The sequence below is a fragment of the Hemitrygon akajei genome, chromosome 7 (genome assembly GCF_048418815.1).
Source record: "Hemitrygon akajei chromosome 7, sHemAka1.3, whole genome shotgun sequence".
In the NCBI taxonomy this organism is placed as follows: domain Eukaryota; kingdom Metazoa; phylum Chordata; class Chondrichthyes; order Myliobatiformes; family Dasyatidae; genus Hemitrygon; species Hemitrygon akajei.
The window spans coordinates 45,909,917-45,928,613 of NC_133130.1; the positions used below are offsets into that span (position 1 = coordinate 45,909,917).

At 38.2% G+C, this 18,697-nt stretch overlaps 1 protein-coding gene across 1 annotated transcript; it reads left to right on the forward strand.

Annotated features, from left to right (window-relative positions):
* Nucleotides 1-4,608: 4,608 nt before the first annotated feature.
* Nucleotides 4,609-14,771, forward strand: mrps10 (mitochondrial ribosomal protein S10). The gene is made up of 7 exons (XM_073050740.1): nucleotides 4,609-4,747; nucleotides 5,480-5,538; nucleotides 5,917-5,989; nucleotides 8,762-8,901; nucleotides 11,562-11,670; nucleotides 14,427-14,516; nucleotides 14,607-14,771. Exons 1-7 carry the CDS (start codon nucleotides 4,700-4,702, stop codon nucleotides 14,688-14,690), a joined length of 603 nt encoding a protein of 200 aa, XP_072906841.1. The 5' UTR covers nucleotides 4,609-4,699; the 3' UTR covers nucleotides 14,691-14,771.
* The last annotated feature ends 3,926 nt before the right edge of the window (nucleotides 14,772-18,697 follow it).

The following is an 18,697-nucleotide window of genomic DNA, read 5'->3' on the forward strand; positions in this document are numbered from 1 at the left end:
ACTGAATCATCATAGTAAATGGGAAAATGATGTCTGTCAAACAAACTACAATTACATGGCTTCATTAACGTATCCTAAAAGCTATAAAGTGAAAATAAAGCACAAAGTAATTATGTAATGTGCCTAATGTGGGGAAGGCACAGATAAAAAGTACAAGAAGCTGGAGTTCCTCCAAAGTGTGTGACCAAGCAAAAGGTTCTAAGGTTGAAAGTGGAGTAGGGAAAAGAAATGAAAAGAGCCCAGAGTCTGAAATTCAATGTTTATCCCAGAGGATGGTGTGCAAGTTGGTAAAGGACACATATTAGAACATTAGAAAGTTTTTGACAACAATTCATTTGGTCCAACAAAACTTCCCAAATTCCTATTCAAGTAGTGTGGAAATAACTATTGAGTTTAGATTTGAACATCTCTAAGGTACTACTCTCAACTACAAAAGTAGATAGTTTATTCCAGGTGTCCACAACTCACTGTGGAAATGCTTCCTGATGTTGGTCTGAAATCTCCCTTTAACCAGTCTCCACCTATGGCCTCGTGTGATTAATTTTGAAGTAGCTGCTGGTATCCACTTTATTTTTACCTTAACTGATTTTGAACACTTCTCTCATGTCTCCTCTCATTCTATGTCTACTTAGACTAAAAAGATTTAATTCTTTAAATCTTTCTTCATAGCTTGTACCATGCAGACCTGGAATGAGACTCATCATCCTCTGAACTCTCATCCCTCACACAATATGGAGATCAAAACTGTACACAGTATTCAAGGTGTGGCCTCACAAGCACATTATATTATACAGCTTAAGGAGAACATCTCTGGACCTGAACTCCACTGAGCGCATTATATAGCCCAACATTCTGTTAGCCTTCCTAATCGCTTCTGTGCCTCGTCTAGATGTTGATAGTGATTAGGCTACCAGGACACCTAAATTCCTCTCACACAGAGCACTTTCTAACTCAGGACCTCATTGTGTATTTGTATCTAATAGTTCTACTTCCTATATGTAATATTTTACATTTACTTATGTTAAATTTCATCTGCCATTTATCTGCCCACATCTGGATTTTGTTTATATCTAACTGTATTGATTCTGCTACCTAAATGTTATCAGCTAGTCCCAGTAATTTTGTGTCACCTGCAAACTTTACTAGTTTATTTGTTGTGTGCTTATACAAATCATTAATGTAAATTAAAGACAGCAGCAGCCCCAAAACTGATCCCTGTGGAACCCCACTTTTAACATCTAGGTGTGAACATTTCCTCAAACCACAATTCGTTTTCTGTTTTTGAGCCAATTCTGCACCCATTTGCACATCTTACCCTGAATCCCTACCTCTCATAATTTGATTATTAACCTCCCGTAGGGTAATTTGTCAAAAGCCTTCTGAAAGTCCAAGTAATTGATATCAAATGCTCTATTGTATTATAAATTTTAGTTGCCTCTTCATAGAAGTCCAGCATATTAGTAACACATGATTTCTGTTTTCTGGACCCATGCTGGCTTTCTGTCTTATCAGCTGTTTTTCCATCTCATTCTTTATTAATGTTTCTATGATGCACGTTAAGCTTACTGGTCTATAGTATCCAGGGTCAGTGTGGTCACCCTTCTTATATACTGGGACAACGTTGGCCCATTTCCAGTCCTTAGGGATTTCACCAGTCATAGCTTTTGAAAAATACATGATAGAGGTTTGTATATATAATCACATACATCTTTAAGTACCCTTGGATATATACCCTGGAGATTTATTAACTTTCAGCCTTTTCAGCTGAAGCAGAACCTCACTTTCTAGGATCTGTAAGTCACTTTAAACAAACTTATTCTTCTCTACACTTACTGGCATATTGCTAACATCTTCACAGGTGAATACTCAAGTAAATTATGAGTTAAGACTATCTGTTAAGTCTTTCTCTGCTAATTTACCACCCCACTATTATTCCTAATACACTTAACTTCCTCCTTGACTTCTACTACTAAATTATTGGGGGTGGGGGGGAACTCTTGTGGTCAATCTTAGCATTATCAGTGATATCCTTCTCAACCCGCCTTTTGGCAATCTGCATTTCCTTCTTGGCACAGCTCTCATATTTTTATATGCCCTACAGTTAATATCATTATTATTTCTTCTGTATTCCTTATATTGCTATCTTCTTCAATAATTTTTATGGACAGTATTCAGTGTAGTTGATCTCTTGTTTTTAAATCGCTTCTCCTGGCCTTGGGTATGAACATTTCCTACACTGCATGTATTACCTCTTTAAATCAACTACATTGTTCCTCAACTGACTCAACATCAAGCAGTTCCTTCCAGTTTACCTTCTGAAGTCTTTGCCACATCTGCAAATTTTGCCTTTATGAAATTAAATTTAATGGCTTTGGTTTTTATTGATGTACTATCCCAAAAAAAACTTCTGAGACTAACAGTGCTCGGTACATTGAGCTGAGAGGTAATGTTACAGCTATATAAGACCCTGGTCAGACTCCACTTGGAGTTCTATGCTCAGTTCCGGTCACCTCACTATAGGAAGGATGTGGAAACTATAAAAAAGGTGCAGAGGAGATTTACAAGGATGTTTCCTGGATTGGGGAGCATACCTTATGAAAACAGGTTGAGTGAACTCAGCCTTTTTCTCCTTGGAGCAGCGGAGGATGAGAGGTGTCCTGATAGAGGTGTATGAGATGATGAGAGGCATTGATCACGTAGATAGTCAGAGGCTTTTTCCTAGGGCTAAAATGGCTAACACGAGAGGGCAGAAATTTTAAGGTGCTTGGAAGTAGGTATAGAGGAGATGTAAGGGTTAAGTTTTTATGCAGAGAGTGGTGAGTGTGTGGAGTGGACTGCTGGCGAGGGTGGTGGAGATGGATATGACTGGGTCTTTTAGGAGACTCCTGGATAAGTACATGGAGCTTAGAAAAATAGAGGGCTATGGGTAACCTTAAGTAATTTCTAAAGTAAGGACATGTTTGACACAGAGTTGTGGGCCAAAGGGCCTATAGTGTGCTGTAGGTTTTCTGTGTTTTGATCACTTGTTCCTAAAGGCTCAACAACTTCCATACTCAAAATTATATCCTGATTGTTACAGAATAGAGTATCAAATCTAGACAGGCCTCCCCTCTTGTTAGTGTATTTACATAGTGGGTCAAAAACAATAATTAAATAACTCAATGAATTTACTGTAATCCATTAGTCACTGGGTTCTCCCACTCAATATTTGGGAAATCAAAGTCTCCCATAACTATAGCATCACCCTTAGAACTTGTTTTTCTAATATTCTGATAGTTATTTATTAAAAACAATATAAGCATTAGTGGGTCTATAACATACACCCAATATTAGTCCTTTATCCCTATAGCTTTCAATTCTCACCTAGATATCTTTTCTAAGACTCCATTCATCTTCTGTCATATGCAGCCTCGTGTTTAAATTCTCTCTTAGGTATAATGCTATTCCTCCACCTTTATGATCTTGCCTATCTTTCCCAAGTATATCCTTTAATACTATGTTCATCAGCACCCTTTGAGGTCAGCCTGGTTTCGGTTATTGCTATTATATCATACTGATACATACTTGCATACAATCCCAGCTCGTTTATTTTATTCTTAATTCTTGCATTTATAGACCATCCTTAGTCTATCACTGATTTTTTTCATCCTATTCTATTTTTATATTTTTGAAGCCTATAATCGATTTATATCCTAATATGTTATTCTCCACCATGGTGTTTAAACAGTTCAGCCAGGCCTGTTCTAAGTTTCCTCTCTCCCCACCGTTCCCTAATTTAAACAGTCCTTAACTAACTGAATGTTGCCTAATACGAGTGCTCCTCGGTTCATATGCAACCCGTCCCCAAGGTACAGGTTCCATCTGCACTAAGAGGCTCCCCTCTGTCCCTCTAACCTACACCATGATCTGAGGCACACGCTAAAATAAAATCTTCTCATCTCCTGCATTTTACCTGGACTAGCGCGTGGCACAGGCAAAACTTCCGAGAAGCCCACCTTGTCAGTTCTGTCCCTAAACTTCCCACCCAGCTCTTTCAATTTGTCCCGTAGAACTGCCCTTACCTATAGCATTTGTTCCACTCTGACTACTGAATCCACCCTGGCTCTGGCCAGGAGCTTTATCTACTCGTCCAGGGAGGTCTCTTACACGTGTTTCTGGTTAGCAACACACTGAGAAGTACCTGCTCACCTGATTCTCAACCCCCCCCCCCCCAACCCGATAACTGAGTCCCCCACTATCACTGCTTCCTTTTTACGGTTTAGGATTAGAGAGGGTCGCGTGGGTCTCCACTGTCCTTGGTTGAATACTTCCAACTCTGGAGTTGATGCCCCGGACAGTGTGCACCTCCTATCCTGCATTTCCTTCCCACGGACATACACCTGCCTCTTTCTTTCTGGTCTGGAGTCTTAACCCGCGGCTCTCTTGCGATGCACGCTAATCTCCCTAAAAGATATGTTTGGAAATAGAAGGCTGCATATGATATGGTATCCTTGTCTTTATTATTACTCCCGATGCAGTCTAACCTGAATTTCATAAAGCTGCAATGAAGGTGTTGTAATTAGTTTCTGTGAGATAGATGGGCTGAATGAAGGAGAACCGCTCGCACTGCGTACGAAGTTCATAAACTGGCCCCTTACTCCTGATTGGGCACCCTCCGTTACCCGGAAGCAGTGCTGCTTTTCCGCACTCCGAGACCGGGATGGCGGTCTACAGGACTACGTGTGGTGTGTTCAGGCGCTTTTTTAGGGTAAAGTCTCGTCGTTTTGTACTCGGGTTTGCCATGGTCGGAGACTCAGAGCCCCGACGCTCGAGCTGTGTTGAATGAGACAGACCAGTGTGTCTGCTGTGCTGGACCCCTTCGTCCTCTTTACCTGACCATGCAGACCCCGCTCTAAACAAGTTTCTCCCGTTTTCGATCTTAAATAACTGCTTTTTCAATATTTTCCCTCATTCCATAACGCCCTCCAGTTGCCAAAAACAGTTTGCCGCCTTCCCAGTTTGCCCCCTTGCTTCATAATTCTAAATTACTGGAATTAATCAAATTCCGTGACAGTTCCCTCTATTCATTCTTTCTCGTATCTGCTGCTGGGCTCTACAAATGGACTTTCTGCATAAAACATGAGATATGTGATCTTGCATTTCTATTTTTTTCTGTTCTGAGCATCTCGCCATTTCATTTTCATTTGCATCTGTCGATTTTTTTTTAAAAAATCCTGTAGGCAACTTTTCTTTAGCGTTTTCGCCAAATGTTCACTTTTTTTTCTTTCCTCTCAAATATAATTTTCTCCGTGGAAATGGTATCATTTGAGAGGTGTTTAACTTACCAGGCAGAACTAATACAACATATCTGTAAATGTTTACAGTATTTTAAACAGTGGTGTGTGTCCAAAAAAAATCCCTCAATGTTAACTGTTTAATTTGAACAGTAAAATTAAATGTGTTTTAATGACAAAATTATTTTACTCGTATTGGCTTTCAGGTTGATGGCGTTCCACTTTTGAATTATACTGCCAATAATATGCTAACAGTATGCCTATGGTAAGTTTTAAAGGTTTTAGATAATTAGATTTCTTTAACTTATTGGGATGAAATAATTATTAAGGCAGATATAAAGTGATAATACAAAATGTTTAGAGAAGGTAGTTCCCCTGATATCTGGGCCAACAGTTAATCTCAACCAGTAGTAACAATACATTGGTCATTTATCTTACATAATGTTCCTAGGATTTACTTGCCAGTTTTGTGTTACATTTACTATGCAATAATGAGCTTCATACATAATTTATGATTAAATATTTTGAGATGACTAGGAACACGATGAAAGGTTCTATATAAATAGATGACTTTAAAAGAAGTCTTGAAATACAGTTTAGCTTTTGCAAAATTGTGATGCTGTTTTATATATTTTGGTTACAGTAGGAAAAGGTTACTGCCAATTTTTCCATCAAGAATTCATTGGGGATCTTCACACTATTCCACAGCTCCCTCGGTAAGGATTCCCACACTTTTTGTTAGTGTTTTGGATGCTCTTTTTAAGGATCCGTGCTATATATTTTAAGTACTGATTTGCTGTGAAAACTCGAGTTACCTTTCAAATTCAGAGTCAGAATCAGGTTTAATCCCATTGGCATATATCATGAAATTTACTGTTATGCGATACATAAAACTGTAAATTACAGTAAGTATGTATAAACACACACGCTAAATAAGCAGTGCAAAAGGCAAGACGAAATGTAGTGAGGTAGTGTTCATGGGTTCAGTGTCCATTCAGATTTCTGATGGCAGAGGAGAAGCTGATCATTGAGTGTGTGCCTTCAGACTCCTATACCTCCTCCCTGGTGGTAGCAATGAGAAGAGGGCACGCCCTGGGTGATGATGGATGTGGCCTTTTTCAGGTATCACTCCTTGAAGATGTCCTGGAGCAGCTAGTGCCCATGATGGAATTAACTCTTTGCGGCTTATTTTGATCCTGTGCAGTGCATTCCCCCCCATACCAGACGGTGATACAGCCATTTAGAATGATCTGTAAAAATGTGCGAGTGTCTTTTGGTGATGTACCAAATCTCCTCCAAATGAAATATAGCTGCTGTACTTACTGTAATGCTTCAGTCTTTGGAACTGCATCGATATGTTAGCCCCACCATAGATCCTCCAAGATGTTGACACCCAGGAACTTTAAGTTGCTTACCCTTTCCACTTCTGATCCCTTGATGAGGACTGGTGTGAGTGTTCCCTCGTCTTCTCCTTTCTGAAGAGGGCACAGCCTTAGAACAGAGGGATGTTCATTTAGAATGGAGATGAGGAATTTCTTTAGCCAGAGAGTGGCGAATCTGGTCTTCATTGCCACAGGCTGCTTGGGGTATATTTAAGGCAGAGGTTAATAGGTTCTTGATTAGTCAGGGCGTGAAGGCTGTGGGGAGACGGCAGGTGATTGGAGCTGACATGGAATTGGATCAGCCATGATGAAATGGTGGAGCAGACTCAGTGAGCCAGATGGCCTGATTTTGCTCCTATATCTTATGGTCAGTGTTAAGTCCACAATCAATTCTTTGGTCTTACTGACATTGAGTGCAAGGTTGCTCCTGTGACAGCTTTATCAGCAGTTCGGTGGTTTTGTTAATGTGGGACAAAACTAGAATAAACCCAGCTGCACTTTTAAAGAATGTTATATAGTTTATTTTTTTGTATTCTGAGAAACAAAATTAATTGGGTATCCTCTAGAAAATGCCAAATTATTTTTGCATAAGATATTTGAAGTAACATTTTAGCTGATTCCTATCTATATGCAACAAGGAAACAAGTCTCTTTGTTCTATCCTGTGTTTACCATAAACGTGAGCAAATACTCAAATACTTACTGTTCCGATACTCCTAATATACCCATACAATCTAACTTAAATGCTAATTCTCAACACTGAGTGAAAATTCCATAACCTCAACTTGTTGAAAAGAAGTTTTCTCTTGCCCTCTATTCTACTTGTCTAGCATTTCATCTCATCAATGGCCTCTTGTTTCTTTGCTTAGCATTTCTGAAGCCTGTCAGCTTTTACTTTTCATTTTCGCATAATTTTAAATACCTATTATATTACATCAAAATTCATTAGTTTAACAAACATCTTTTAAAAATCTTTGCATTTTTATTTCACCTTTCTCGACTGCAACAGCACAATAAATTTCCAATGCATCCCTCCTACACCCACTCCCTACTTCTATATTTGCTTTTGTGTAAAGCTTAGTAATACATGGAGCTCTCTGATAGATATTTGTTGAGGTCATTTTTAATATTATCATAAGGTTAAGTTTTTAAAAATATAATGAAAGATTGCAAATAAATTAAGACTTTATTTTGCTGTGAATTTCTGCCACAGAGTTCTCCTGCTAAGAAAGAGTATTTCTAGAAAAAAAGCATCACTTGAAAGTTGTTGCCAGTGAATTTCATGTAATGCTTTTTATGCCACCATCCTATATTAGTAATTTTCCTTTGCAATATCCTAATTTGATATTTGTTGCAAGTGTCAACCACTTCCTCTAAATTAATATCCAGTTTACAAGCAGACTCATTTAAATGAAAGATTTCAAAAGCTGACTGGAAGTCTTAAAAAAAAGAATGTAATCATATGCAGAAAAAAATAATCTTTATTTTCAAATATTATTTAATCAATGTTTCAATACTTGAGTTTACTTAAACTAATTTGGATATTGTTACTTAGAAATAGCATACAGTTATATAACATTAGGACAAACAGGAATAATTCAACAAGTTAATCTAATTTCCCCAATATTAAAAAAATCCACAGAACAGTTACCCCAGGGCAGTATATCATTTGGCATTGGATAGTGTATCAGTGGGCTATGTTAACTCTTTGGTTTGGCCTTGGCCTTCTCTTATGAACTACCTACATCTGCAGTCAATACTGTTACAAGCTGGTAATCAGAATCATGTTTCTCTGTTGAAGTTTTTTCCACCATCTTCAAATCCACATCACCACCTCAGTTAGTTTGCTGAAACTGATGAGGGATCACAACTTGTACCTTGGTCTGTGCAAAATAAATGACTTTATTGTAGACAAAATAAAATGAGATATTTCATGAGATGCTTTTTGACAGAAATGACAGAGGTACTCTACCATTCTCCCTGCTAAGTCATGCTAAATAAAAATTGTTAGGTATTAGTATATTTGCCTGCTTTGGAATTTGACATTTCCTTTTAGAATCTGTCTGAAATAACTTATTATAATTTTTCTGATTTAATGTTCATTTAGATAATAGTAACAGATGTCCCTGATACACTTTACAAGAAGATCTCTGTGTTGGTAAAAGGCCACGATAAATTGGTACTGGATAGCTATGAATATTTTGCCACACTTGCAGCTAAAGAGTTGAACATCACTGTTGACAAAGTGTAAGTTTTTAATTGTTCCTTAGAACACCTTTGTTATGATGCTCTAGACTTATACTAAGTGTAATCCAAATTCTTTTCCTTCAAATGCAGTTCAATAATGGGACAAGAAAAATGACATGTACTCTATCAGCTCTACAAATTTAATTGTGCGAACGTCCCTCACCATGTCTCAAATAGTTAAAGTGTTATACATAAATTATGGTGGGGAGTAAAAACACTTGGTTTTCAGTCAATCCATGTTTTCACTAAAACAAAGCCATATTCCCCTACCATTACTGTGCAATTGTTCATACTCGTAAAACTTAATTTCATTTTGCAAATTTTCTGATATTCAAGATGCACTGGTATCACTTTTCAGCCTCAGGACTCAAGTGTTCGGTCCTCCAACCAAAAAAATGTAGAATCATTGTTACACAGCACTCAATTTTTTGATTTGTGTCAGGAGGAACCCTCCATGGAAGTTCTCCAGTCTACATCTTTCTTCAGGCAAATCTTACCTCCAGTACCATCTTTAAAATCACCATCTACACTACCGTTAGATGAATCACCAAGAGTCAGCTTACTGGAGTGAGATAGGACACCTTTTCGAGTGGTGCTGCAAAACAATCTCTTGTTCAGTGTCAGTAAAACTAAGGAGCTCGTTGTCCACTTCAGAAAGGGGCAGAAGGGCAAACATGCACTAGTCTACATTTGGGGGGTCGGCGATGGAGAAAGCCAGCAGTCCTGGCTGTTAACATATCACCTGGCCCTTTGTGAGCCCAGTACATAAATGCAATTACAAGGAAGAATATTCCAGCATCTTTACATTCTTAGGAGGTTTGGCTTGTCATTGGACACTCTTAATAAACTTCTAGATGTACTGTTGACAATATCCTGACTGGTTGCATTGTGGTCTGATATGGCAATTCAAATGTATAGGAACATAAGAAGCTGCAGAGAGTAGTGGAGTATGCCGACACAAAACAAGCATTTCCTTCCCCACCATGTCTTCTTTTCACTGCTATCATTTGTAACAGAGCCTGAAGAGTCACACCACCGGGTTCAAGAACAGCTACTTCCCTTTGACCATTCTGTTCTTCAGCTAACCAGCAAGACGAGTGAGCATTGCACTAAAATAGACTTCATGGTTCAAGTTCTGTTTACTCTTGTAAAAATTGTGTATAATTTGTTTTTCTTGTGAACGCTGAGAGTCTGCAAAGGACTGCACCTAGCCAGCTCCATCATTGGCACAACCTTCCCCACTGTTTAAGGTATCGTTAAGAGGCAGTGCCTCAAGAAGGCAGCATTCATCAGCTAAGGACCTTCACCATCCAGGACATGCCCTCTTCTCATTTCTAACTTCAGGATGAGGTACAGGAGCCTGGGGACACAAGAGATTCAGCAGCCGCTGAAAATCTTGACCAACATGCACAAAAAGCCGGAGGAACTGATGGAAGGTCTTGGCCTGAAACACTTCTGTTTCTTCTGTTCCATCGATGCTGTCTGACTTGAGTTCCTCCAGACTGTTGAGTCTGTTGCTCAGTAACGCAGAAGTAGCTCCTTCCCCTCTGCCATCGGATTTCTGAATGCTTCATGAATCGATAAATACTAACCAGCTGGTTTTTTTTTCTTTGCACTATTCATCTATGATGTATCTTATCGGAATTGTCTTTGCATTGCATTGCTGCTGCAAAAACAATTATCACATCAGACAAGGTGGTGATAATAAACCTGATGCTGCTGCTGGAAGTTATTTTACTGGAACCTGTGCATATATACATGTACTTGATGTGGCAATTAACTCGATTTTGAATTTGATATCAGGGTATCCAAGGTACTGTACTCTTTGACAAGGCCAACCTTATTTTCTTTCAACCTTAGTAGTACAGATGCCAAACTTTTAAATTCTAGCAAACTGTTCTTTTCCTTAATTCTTTTAAGACTCACTTTAACATCTTTTATCATTGTCAGTAAGTTTTTAAAAAAAGATAAAATGTGGTTAATATTCTCCCGAGTTACTTTGGAATTTAAGGTCGTTAAACGAATGCAAGCAAAGTGCTTGCTTCCATTGGGAGGAAGGCAACTGATACTTGGATCACTGACAGAAAAAGCAATGTTCCCATGACTTCATTACAGAAATATTATCTGCCATATATTTATCCCAAAATATATAGTTGCTTTTTATTTGGTGCCAGCTAAATTCTGTCACTGATGAAGGGTCTTGGCCCAAAACATCGACTGTTTACTCTCTTCCATAAATGCTGCCTGACCTGCTGAGTTCCTGCAGCATCTTGTGTGCGTTGTTTTGGATTTCCAGCATCTGCAGACTTTCTCGTGTTTGTGAAATTTCGTCACTGCAGTGATTCAAACAGACGAAATTCAAGTGTGACTCGTAAGAGAGAACTTCTGTAGGATTGAGCAAAACTCTCGTCAGAATTTACCAGATTGATGAAAACATTGTAGAAAGCGTATTTGTAATTATGCTCCATGGATTCCATAAATCATGGAACAATGTTTTTATGTACAACTTTTAGTTCTCCTCATCTGCAATATTTATTCTTTCTACAATATTACAAATCATGATTTTTTGAATATTACAATGTAGCTGATAGAATGCACTTGTAAGGTCGATGTAACTAAATATAATTTAACATAAAATTTGCATCTACTTTTATTTAAAGGTATGAACCTCCAAAGAAAGTTGATAGATTGACACTTCTCAAATCTATTCACATTTTCAAGAAACACAGAGTTCAATATGAGATGAGGACACACTACAGACGTATAGAGGTAAGTAAGTAAAAGGCAAAATGGCTAGTCAGGACATAGTAAATACTTTACGATAAATACTCAGCTGATGGATGAAAATATTTAAAGTTAAAATTATTTTTGTTACTGCTTTACGTTCTGTTTTTACAATACTTGTTCCATTATCTAATTGGCACAGATTTTGCTTTACTGTTTCAAAATTTTGAATAGTCAGCCATGATTCTATTAAATGGCACAGGTGACATCAAGGGCCAAATGGTCTGCTTCTACTCATTGATGTAACTGATGTTATATCTGTTGGGAAAGCTCTTTATTTTTCATTTTTTACCCTCATGTTTGATACTATTTTCATAATGTTCCCATGGTCTCTAGATTATTATATCAATTCCTGCTATTGTTTGGAAGTATTCTGACCAGAGCATTTTTTTTTTTTGTTTTATGATGCAGTAGAATTTGATTATCTCAGGATTTCAAAATCCCTTTCGTTCATTATCTGGCTCAGGTGATAGTTGCTGTACTCCCTTTAAATTTATTGTTGGAACGTTTACCTAATAAATGTTGTGTGCTGTCTTTAAAAAAAGGAGGAATCTTGCACTCTGCCTATCCTTTCTAGGTACCTGCCCATTAGGTATGATCACTTCATTAAAGCCCTGCCTATGATAATTCAGTAGCACAGAGACTCCTCAGTTCAACCACAGCTCTAGCCACTCAATGAGGTCAGTCATGAGCTGCAGTTTGACACACTTCCTACAGGTATGGTCACCAGGGACTTGAAGTTTCTTAACCTCCCACATCCTACCAAAGGAGCATATGATAATCTTAACTGCCATCTCAACATTGCCAAAACTGCAACTGAAAGCATTAGAATTTGTACCCAAAACAGAGCATTTCCTCTTCATCAACAGTCACTTTCACTTGGGCTGCTCTATTCAAATGTTCTTCTCCATTTGCTAGGACTGTCAGGACCAAAATACAGATAAGCCTGATCTTAGTTCCTTTTAAATCTTCTTTCCAGGATTGCTAGGACAGTTAGGGACAAAAGGCAAATGTAATGTAGGAAAAAGCCCTGGCACCCTATGTTTAATGACTCTGGACAAAATAAAAACGTTGCTTCCTCAATTTTTTTTATGATAAGCCACTAGACCACTTGAACACAAATGTAGTTTCAAACTTCTTCTATCATGTAGGAATTTGGAGAAACAGGAAATCAACGTTTTTTGAATATACTGCATTTAATTCTGTAATGCTGTTGATGCTTTGCAGCAGTTCAACAAGCTACAAATATTTTGTTGATGATTTTTATTTGTACTCAGTATCTGAGGCTTCTCACATAAGTGCCCAACAATAATCAGCCGCGATGTCCTGTTGAAATCTTTTATCATGCTTGTCACTGATTTACAGGGAAGCTGTCTAAACGGGAATGCAGAAAATGAATCCTTAGTGACATGTTCCACTTCATGGTGTTGTATGCTTGAAGCACGTCAACCTTCTGCACATAGTTTGGTGCACTGTAGTTGCCAAAAAAAATTTCAAAAATATCCTTGAATGCCTTCCATGTGATTTTTCTCCAGTCCCACTAGAAGAATTGCCTGTCACTGATGACCTGTTTGACTTATGGACAAACAAAAATGCCTGCCTTAATCTTGGCATCAGTTATTTTGACTTGACTTAAGATTTGAAATAATAAGTATAAGCAATTTTTTAAAAATGGTGCATGATATGGAAATTTCATGGTTATTTCCATGATCAGCAGCCCAAAACCTAGAAGATACACCCAAAAGTATTGAGGAAGCAAATACTTGTGAGTCCAGTGTGATCAGAATTTACTGTTATTTCTTAATGAACCTAATAAATATTGTGAATAATATTTCCTCCTTGCAAGTAGTCTTTTGATTGACAAAATCACTGGTACACATAATAGCCTTGTTCAGAAATGGATGTGAGTATTTTCTCAGCAGTTATATGTCAATCACTTTAACATAAGCCATGAAAAAGTTTTTAAAATTAACTTGGGGTAAAGAAATAATTAAGTACTTTGAAAGTTTACATTTGCGAGTCCATTCCTGTCTCTGTATTCACTATTCTAGAAATCCAGTGAAATTTTTTGATAAACAGATTGATGAAGGAGAAATTGAGGTTGCACTTGGCACAGCTTGGGTTCAATCCTGACTTTCAGTTACGCAGTCTTTGTGGATTTTGTGTGTAACCACAAGGGTTTCCTCCCACGTTCCGAAGTCATACAGACATAACTGGTCGCTGTAAATTGCTGCTCTTTTGTCGGCGGCTAATACAATATGGTGGGCAACGAAGGGAAGGTGGGGTATCAGTGTGAATAGGAGCTTGATGGTCGGCATGGACTCAGTGAGCCAAAGTGCATGTTTACCTGCAGTATGACTGAGTAAGTAGGTGTTTGTAAGGATCTTTGAGGATAAACTTTACGTAAGAAAACAGTACTTGGAAAAATAGAGGAACCCAAAATAAAAGGCCTGGAGAATACTATACACCAATTGTCTTTCATTTGGGTATATTGTATAAAAATGGTGGGATTACAATATCTAAAGTGTATCAAATTTAGAAGTGAAGAGTATAGTAAGATTCCTGGCTGCTGAAATTTAAAGCAAGTTGTAGAAGTTCACTTTGGGAGGAAACAAGCAACAACGTGCACAGGCAGATGGAATCTATCCATGACCAGAAGTATTTGAAAGTAGTTCAGTAACTGGTTAACAAAGAGCATGAAACTGGATTCTGGATTAATTTGTATTCTTCGTCTTTGCCAGCTCAAACATTTGACTGGAAGCACTGCTGAGGTATATCTGGAATATATCCAGCGCAATCTTCCTGAAGGAGTCGCAATGGAGGTGACCAAGGTCAGTCTTGTATTGATAATGGGGTTTCCACTATTTTTCTCATTTGTCTGTCAGAAGTCTGTAGATCTTTAACTGTTTTTGCTTTTTCAGACAATGTTAGAAAAGGTACCTCACCATCTTAAAGAACCTGTTTGGAAGACAAACCCTCCAGAAGATGAAGGAAAATCAGTTTGATATAACCAATGGAAATATGTATGAAACTTTATTTAATGAGCTATTACAATACAAAATAATAAAGTTCATTTATCAAAGTGATATATCTTCAAGTTGCATTATCTAGGCTGCAATATTAAATAATAAAGGTAACATTCTTGAATTTCTCTGTTTGCTAAGACTACAAGACAGAAGGAAAGGATTTAGCAGCTAAACAAAGATGCTTACCCATACGTAATTTCCACAATGGCAAGCCATTTGAAGCTATGTTATAACCAATTAAGTAAATTTCCATGCATTCACTGTTCCACTCGGGAACAAGGCAGAAATTTGAATCTAACAAAACAAAGTCGGTATGAAATGATCATCTCCACCCACTAGTAAGAGAAGGGGGCTTAGAGTAACATTTCAGATGAAGTACAGCACTACCACTACTAAAGTAATCACAGTTCCCAAGCTGGAAATAGTGCGTAAAAATATTTTCAAACTGCATAAAAGTAGAGTTCATGATTCTTTACGTTAGAGATCTTCAACTTCACGAGATGTCTAGACATGATGCACAAGTAGTAGTTCATTCAAGATTTAAATGTGCATGAAGCAACAAAAAGCAATATAAACAATTTTGGAGTCCAAGGAGTTATAGGAATATACAGTATGGCTTGAAACATCTTTTCCAAATATTGTTGGTAGTCTAAACTAAATTTCTTTTGGCATCTTTACTATTTGCTGCCCTTTTTATCATCATCTCATTTTTTATCTGTATTCCACAATAAAAAAATTTAATAATAAATGATTTTATACGCACCCATCACTTGGCAGTCCACAATCATCTTTGGCCCCATCCTTGTGGTGGAGGTGACAGCACCAATCCAGGTCTATTTGTGAAAGTTGTGTAAATGTACCTAAAAGAAAAAGCACAATTTTTCTTTGTTTTCAATTAACTTCAACTATAATAATGTTAATAAATTTAAAAATCAGCAATAGTATTCTCCATATATACCCAAGTCATTTGAAATAGTTACATATATATTTTTTAGACTTCCAGAAGTCCACTCAATACTTATTGTATGTGGTGTGGTTGATGGTTCCGGGCTTTACTGGAATTTAGAGGAATAAAGGGGGTGGGGGATCTCTCTGAAATCTACCGAATGTTAAAAGGCCTAGACAGAGTGGACGTGGAGACGATGTTTCCCATGATGGGGAGTTCTAGGACCAGATAGCATTGCCTCAGAATAGAGGGATGTCACAGTACATTTATTATCAAAGTATGTATACTATATACAACTTTGAGATTTGTCTGCTTACAGGCTCCCAAAAAAAACCCAAAGAATCCCAATAGAACCAATTAAAAAAGAGAAGACCTGTCAAACACCCAATGTGCAGGAAAAACAATCATGCAAATAGTAACATTCAGAACTGAAGTTCACGAAAGTGAGGCCTCAGTTCAGTGAAGAGACAAAAACTTTGTCCATTTGGAACGGAAATGAGGAATTTTTTTTAGCTAGAGGGCGGTGAATCTGGAATTCTTTGCCACAGACAGCTGTAGAGGCCAGGTCATTGGATGTATTTAAGGTGGAAGTTGACAGGTTCGTTGGGGAGAAGGCAATAGAATGGGATTGAGAGGGAAATGGATCAACTATGATGAAATGGCTGAGCAGACTTGATGGGCCAAATGGCCTAATTCTGTTCCTTTGTCTTACGGAAAAATATACCAATGACTAAATAGCAGAATTTAGATCCATATTTTTAGTCCAATAGAGAAAACTAACTTAGAGTACTGAAGACATGGATCTCATTCAATTACCTTTTGCTTGCCCTCTATGAGAATAACATCAAATAAAGAAGCATTGACCTAAGGAGAGGTGGTAATGTCAATGAGGCTGAACAACCATTACCCCAAATTGGTGAGACCAAGCAAAGAAATCTCAACAGATGTTATTCAAACTAGAAATAAGGAGAAGATGAAGTTTTAAACAGCAGAACGCAGTTACAAAGGACCAAAGCAATAGGAATAAGGCATGAAGAATGACTTGATCTCATTTCAGGTCTTGGAATAAAGATATACATTTTTTTATTGCTTAGTAATAGAAGAGGTCAAGTATTTTTGCAGTTGTAATTCTCTGGGAGGATTCATGAGGACTCATCTCATCACCAGGAAATTCAACAACTTTGGTATTATCAAGTCAACAATCTAAGTTCTCAATCACTATTACATTAAAATGATAAATACAACTAAAATGTCTGTGTTTAGGCCAATCCCTACTTAACTTTCAGGTCCTTGTAAAACAGTAAATGGTGGACATCATTTAGAGAGTTAAGTCGCCCTTCCAGCAATTTTGTTTCATAACTATGAATGTACATGTCACAATCAGCAAGTTTGCTGGTGACACTAAAGCAGAAGATCTTGTCAATGGAAGAATTACAAAGAGATCCTGATCAGTTTGTGAGATGGGCTAAAGAATGGCAAAAGTATCTCAACTTAGATAAATACGAGGTGTATTTTGGATATTCAAACCAGGGTAGAACCTATAGAGTGAAATGGCAGGGCACTGACAAATGTGTGGAACTGAGGGACATTCACTGAAAGCAGCTGCACAAGCAGTTCAGCAAATGTTTAACAGTCAGGGCAGGAAGGGACATTATGTTGCAGGTATGTTCCAAGTTGGTGAGACCATACTTGGAGTATTACGTGCAGTATTGGTCACACTGTTGGAGGTAATACATTGTTGAGCTGTAGAGAGTGCAGACGAGATTTATGAAGGTGCTCCCTAGACTAGAGGGCTCAAGTTATATGCAAAGGTTAACCACACTGTAACTTCGAGGAAATCTGCAGATGCTGGAAATTCAAACAGCAACACACACAAAATGCTGATGGAACACAGCAGGCCAGGCAGCATCTATAGGGAGAAGCGCTGTCAACGTTTCGGGCCGAGACCCTTCGTCGGGACTAACCGAAAGGAAAGAGTGGCTGACAGGCAGGAGGCAGTGAGTGGGAATAAAAGAGGCCTTTCAGTTAGTCCTGACGAAGGGTCTCGGCCCGAAACGTCGACAGCGCTTCTCCCTATAGATGCTGCCTGGCCTGCTGTGTTCCACCAGCATTTTGTGTGTGCCGCACTGTAACTTTATTGTTTGGAGTGTAGGAGAATGAGAAGTGATCTCACAGAAGTTCATAAAATCATGAGGGGTATGGATAAGGCAGCCGGTCATTACCTTTTCCCCATGACTGAGGAATCCAAAGTTAGAGGGCACACATACAAGATAGAAAAAGAGAGATTTGAAAGCAAGATGAGGTAATTTATTTACATAGAGATTACTGAGTACGTACCTGGAATGAGCTGCCAGTGGAAGTGACCAAAGCAGGTACAATCACAATATTTAAGAGATATTTGGATAACTACATGGAAGATTAAGACTGAGACAGTGATCATGATATGATTGAACTCATACTGCAATTTGAGATGGAGAAGCACAAGTCACATGCATCAGTATCACAATGGAATAAAGGCAACTACAGAGGCACGAGAGAGGAGCCTGCCCAGGTGGACTGGAGGAGGATACTGTTGGGGATGACAGCAGAGCAGAGATGGCTGAAGTTTCTGGGAATAGTTCACAAGGCACAGGATAGATATGTCCCACAGAAGAAGTTCTCAAATGGAGGGTAGGCAACAATGGCTGACAAGGGAAGTTAAGGACTGCATAAAAGCCAAGCAAAGGGCATCTAAGGTAGCAAAAGTAAATGGGAATTTGAATGATCAGGAAGCTTTTAAAATTCAATAAAAGGCAACTAAAAAGCTGTAAGGGAGAAGATGAAATATGAGGGCAAACTAGCCAATAATATAAAGCAGGATACTAAAAGTTTTTTCAGATATATAAAGTGTAAAAGGAAGTTAGAGTTGATATTGGACCACCGGAAAATAATGTTGGGGTATTAATGGAGGTCAAAGAAATGTCAGATGAACTTGATGGGTATTTTGCAAGTCTTCACTAAGGAGACACTAGCAATGTGTCAGAGGTCTGTGAGTGTCAGG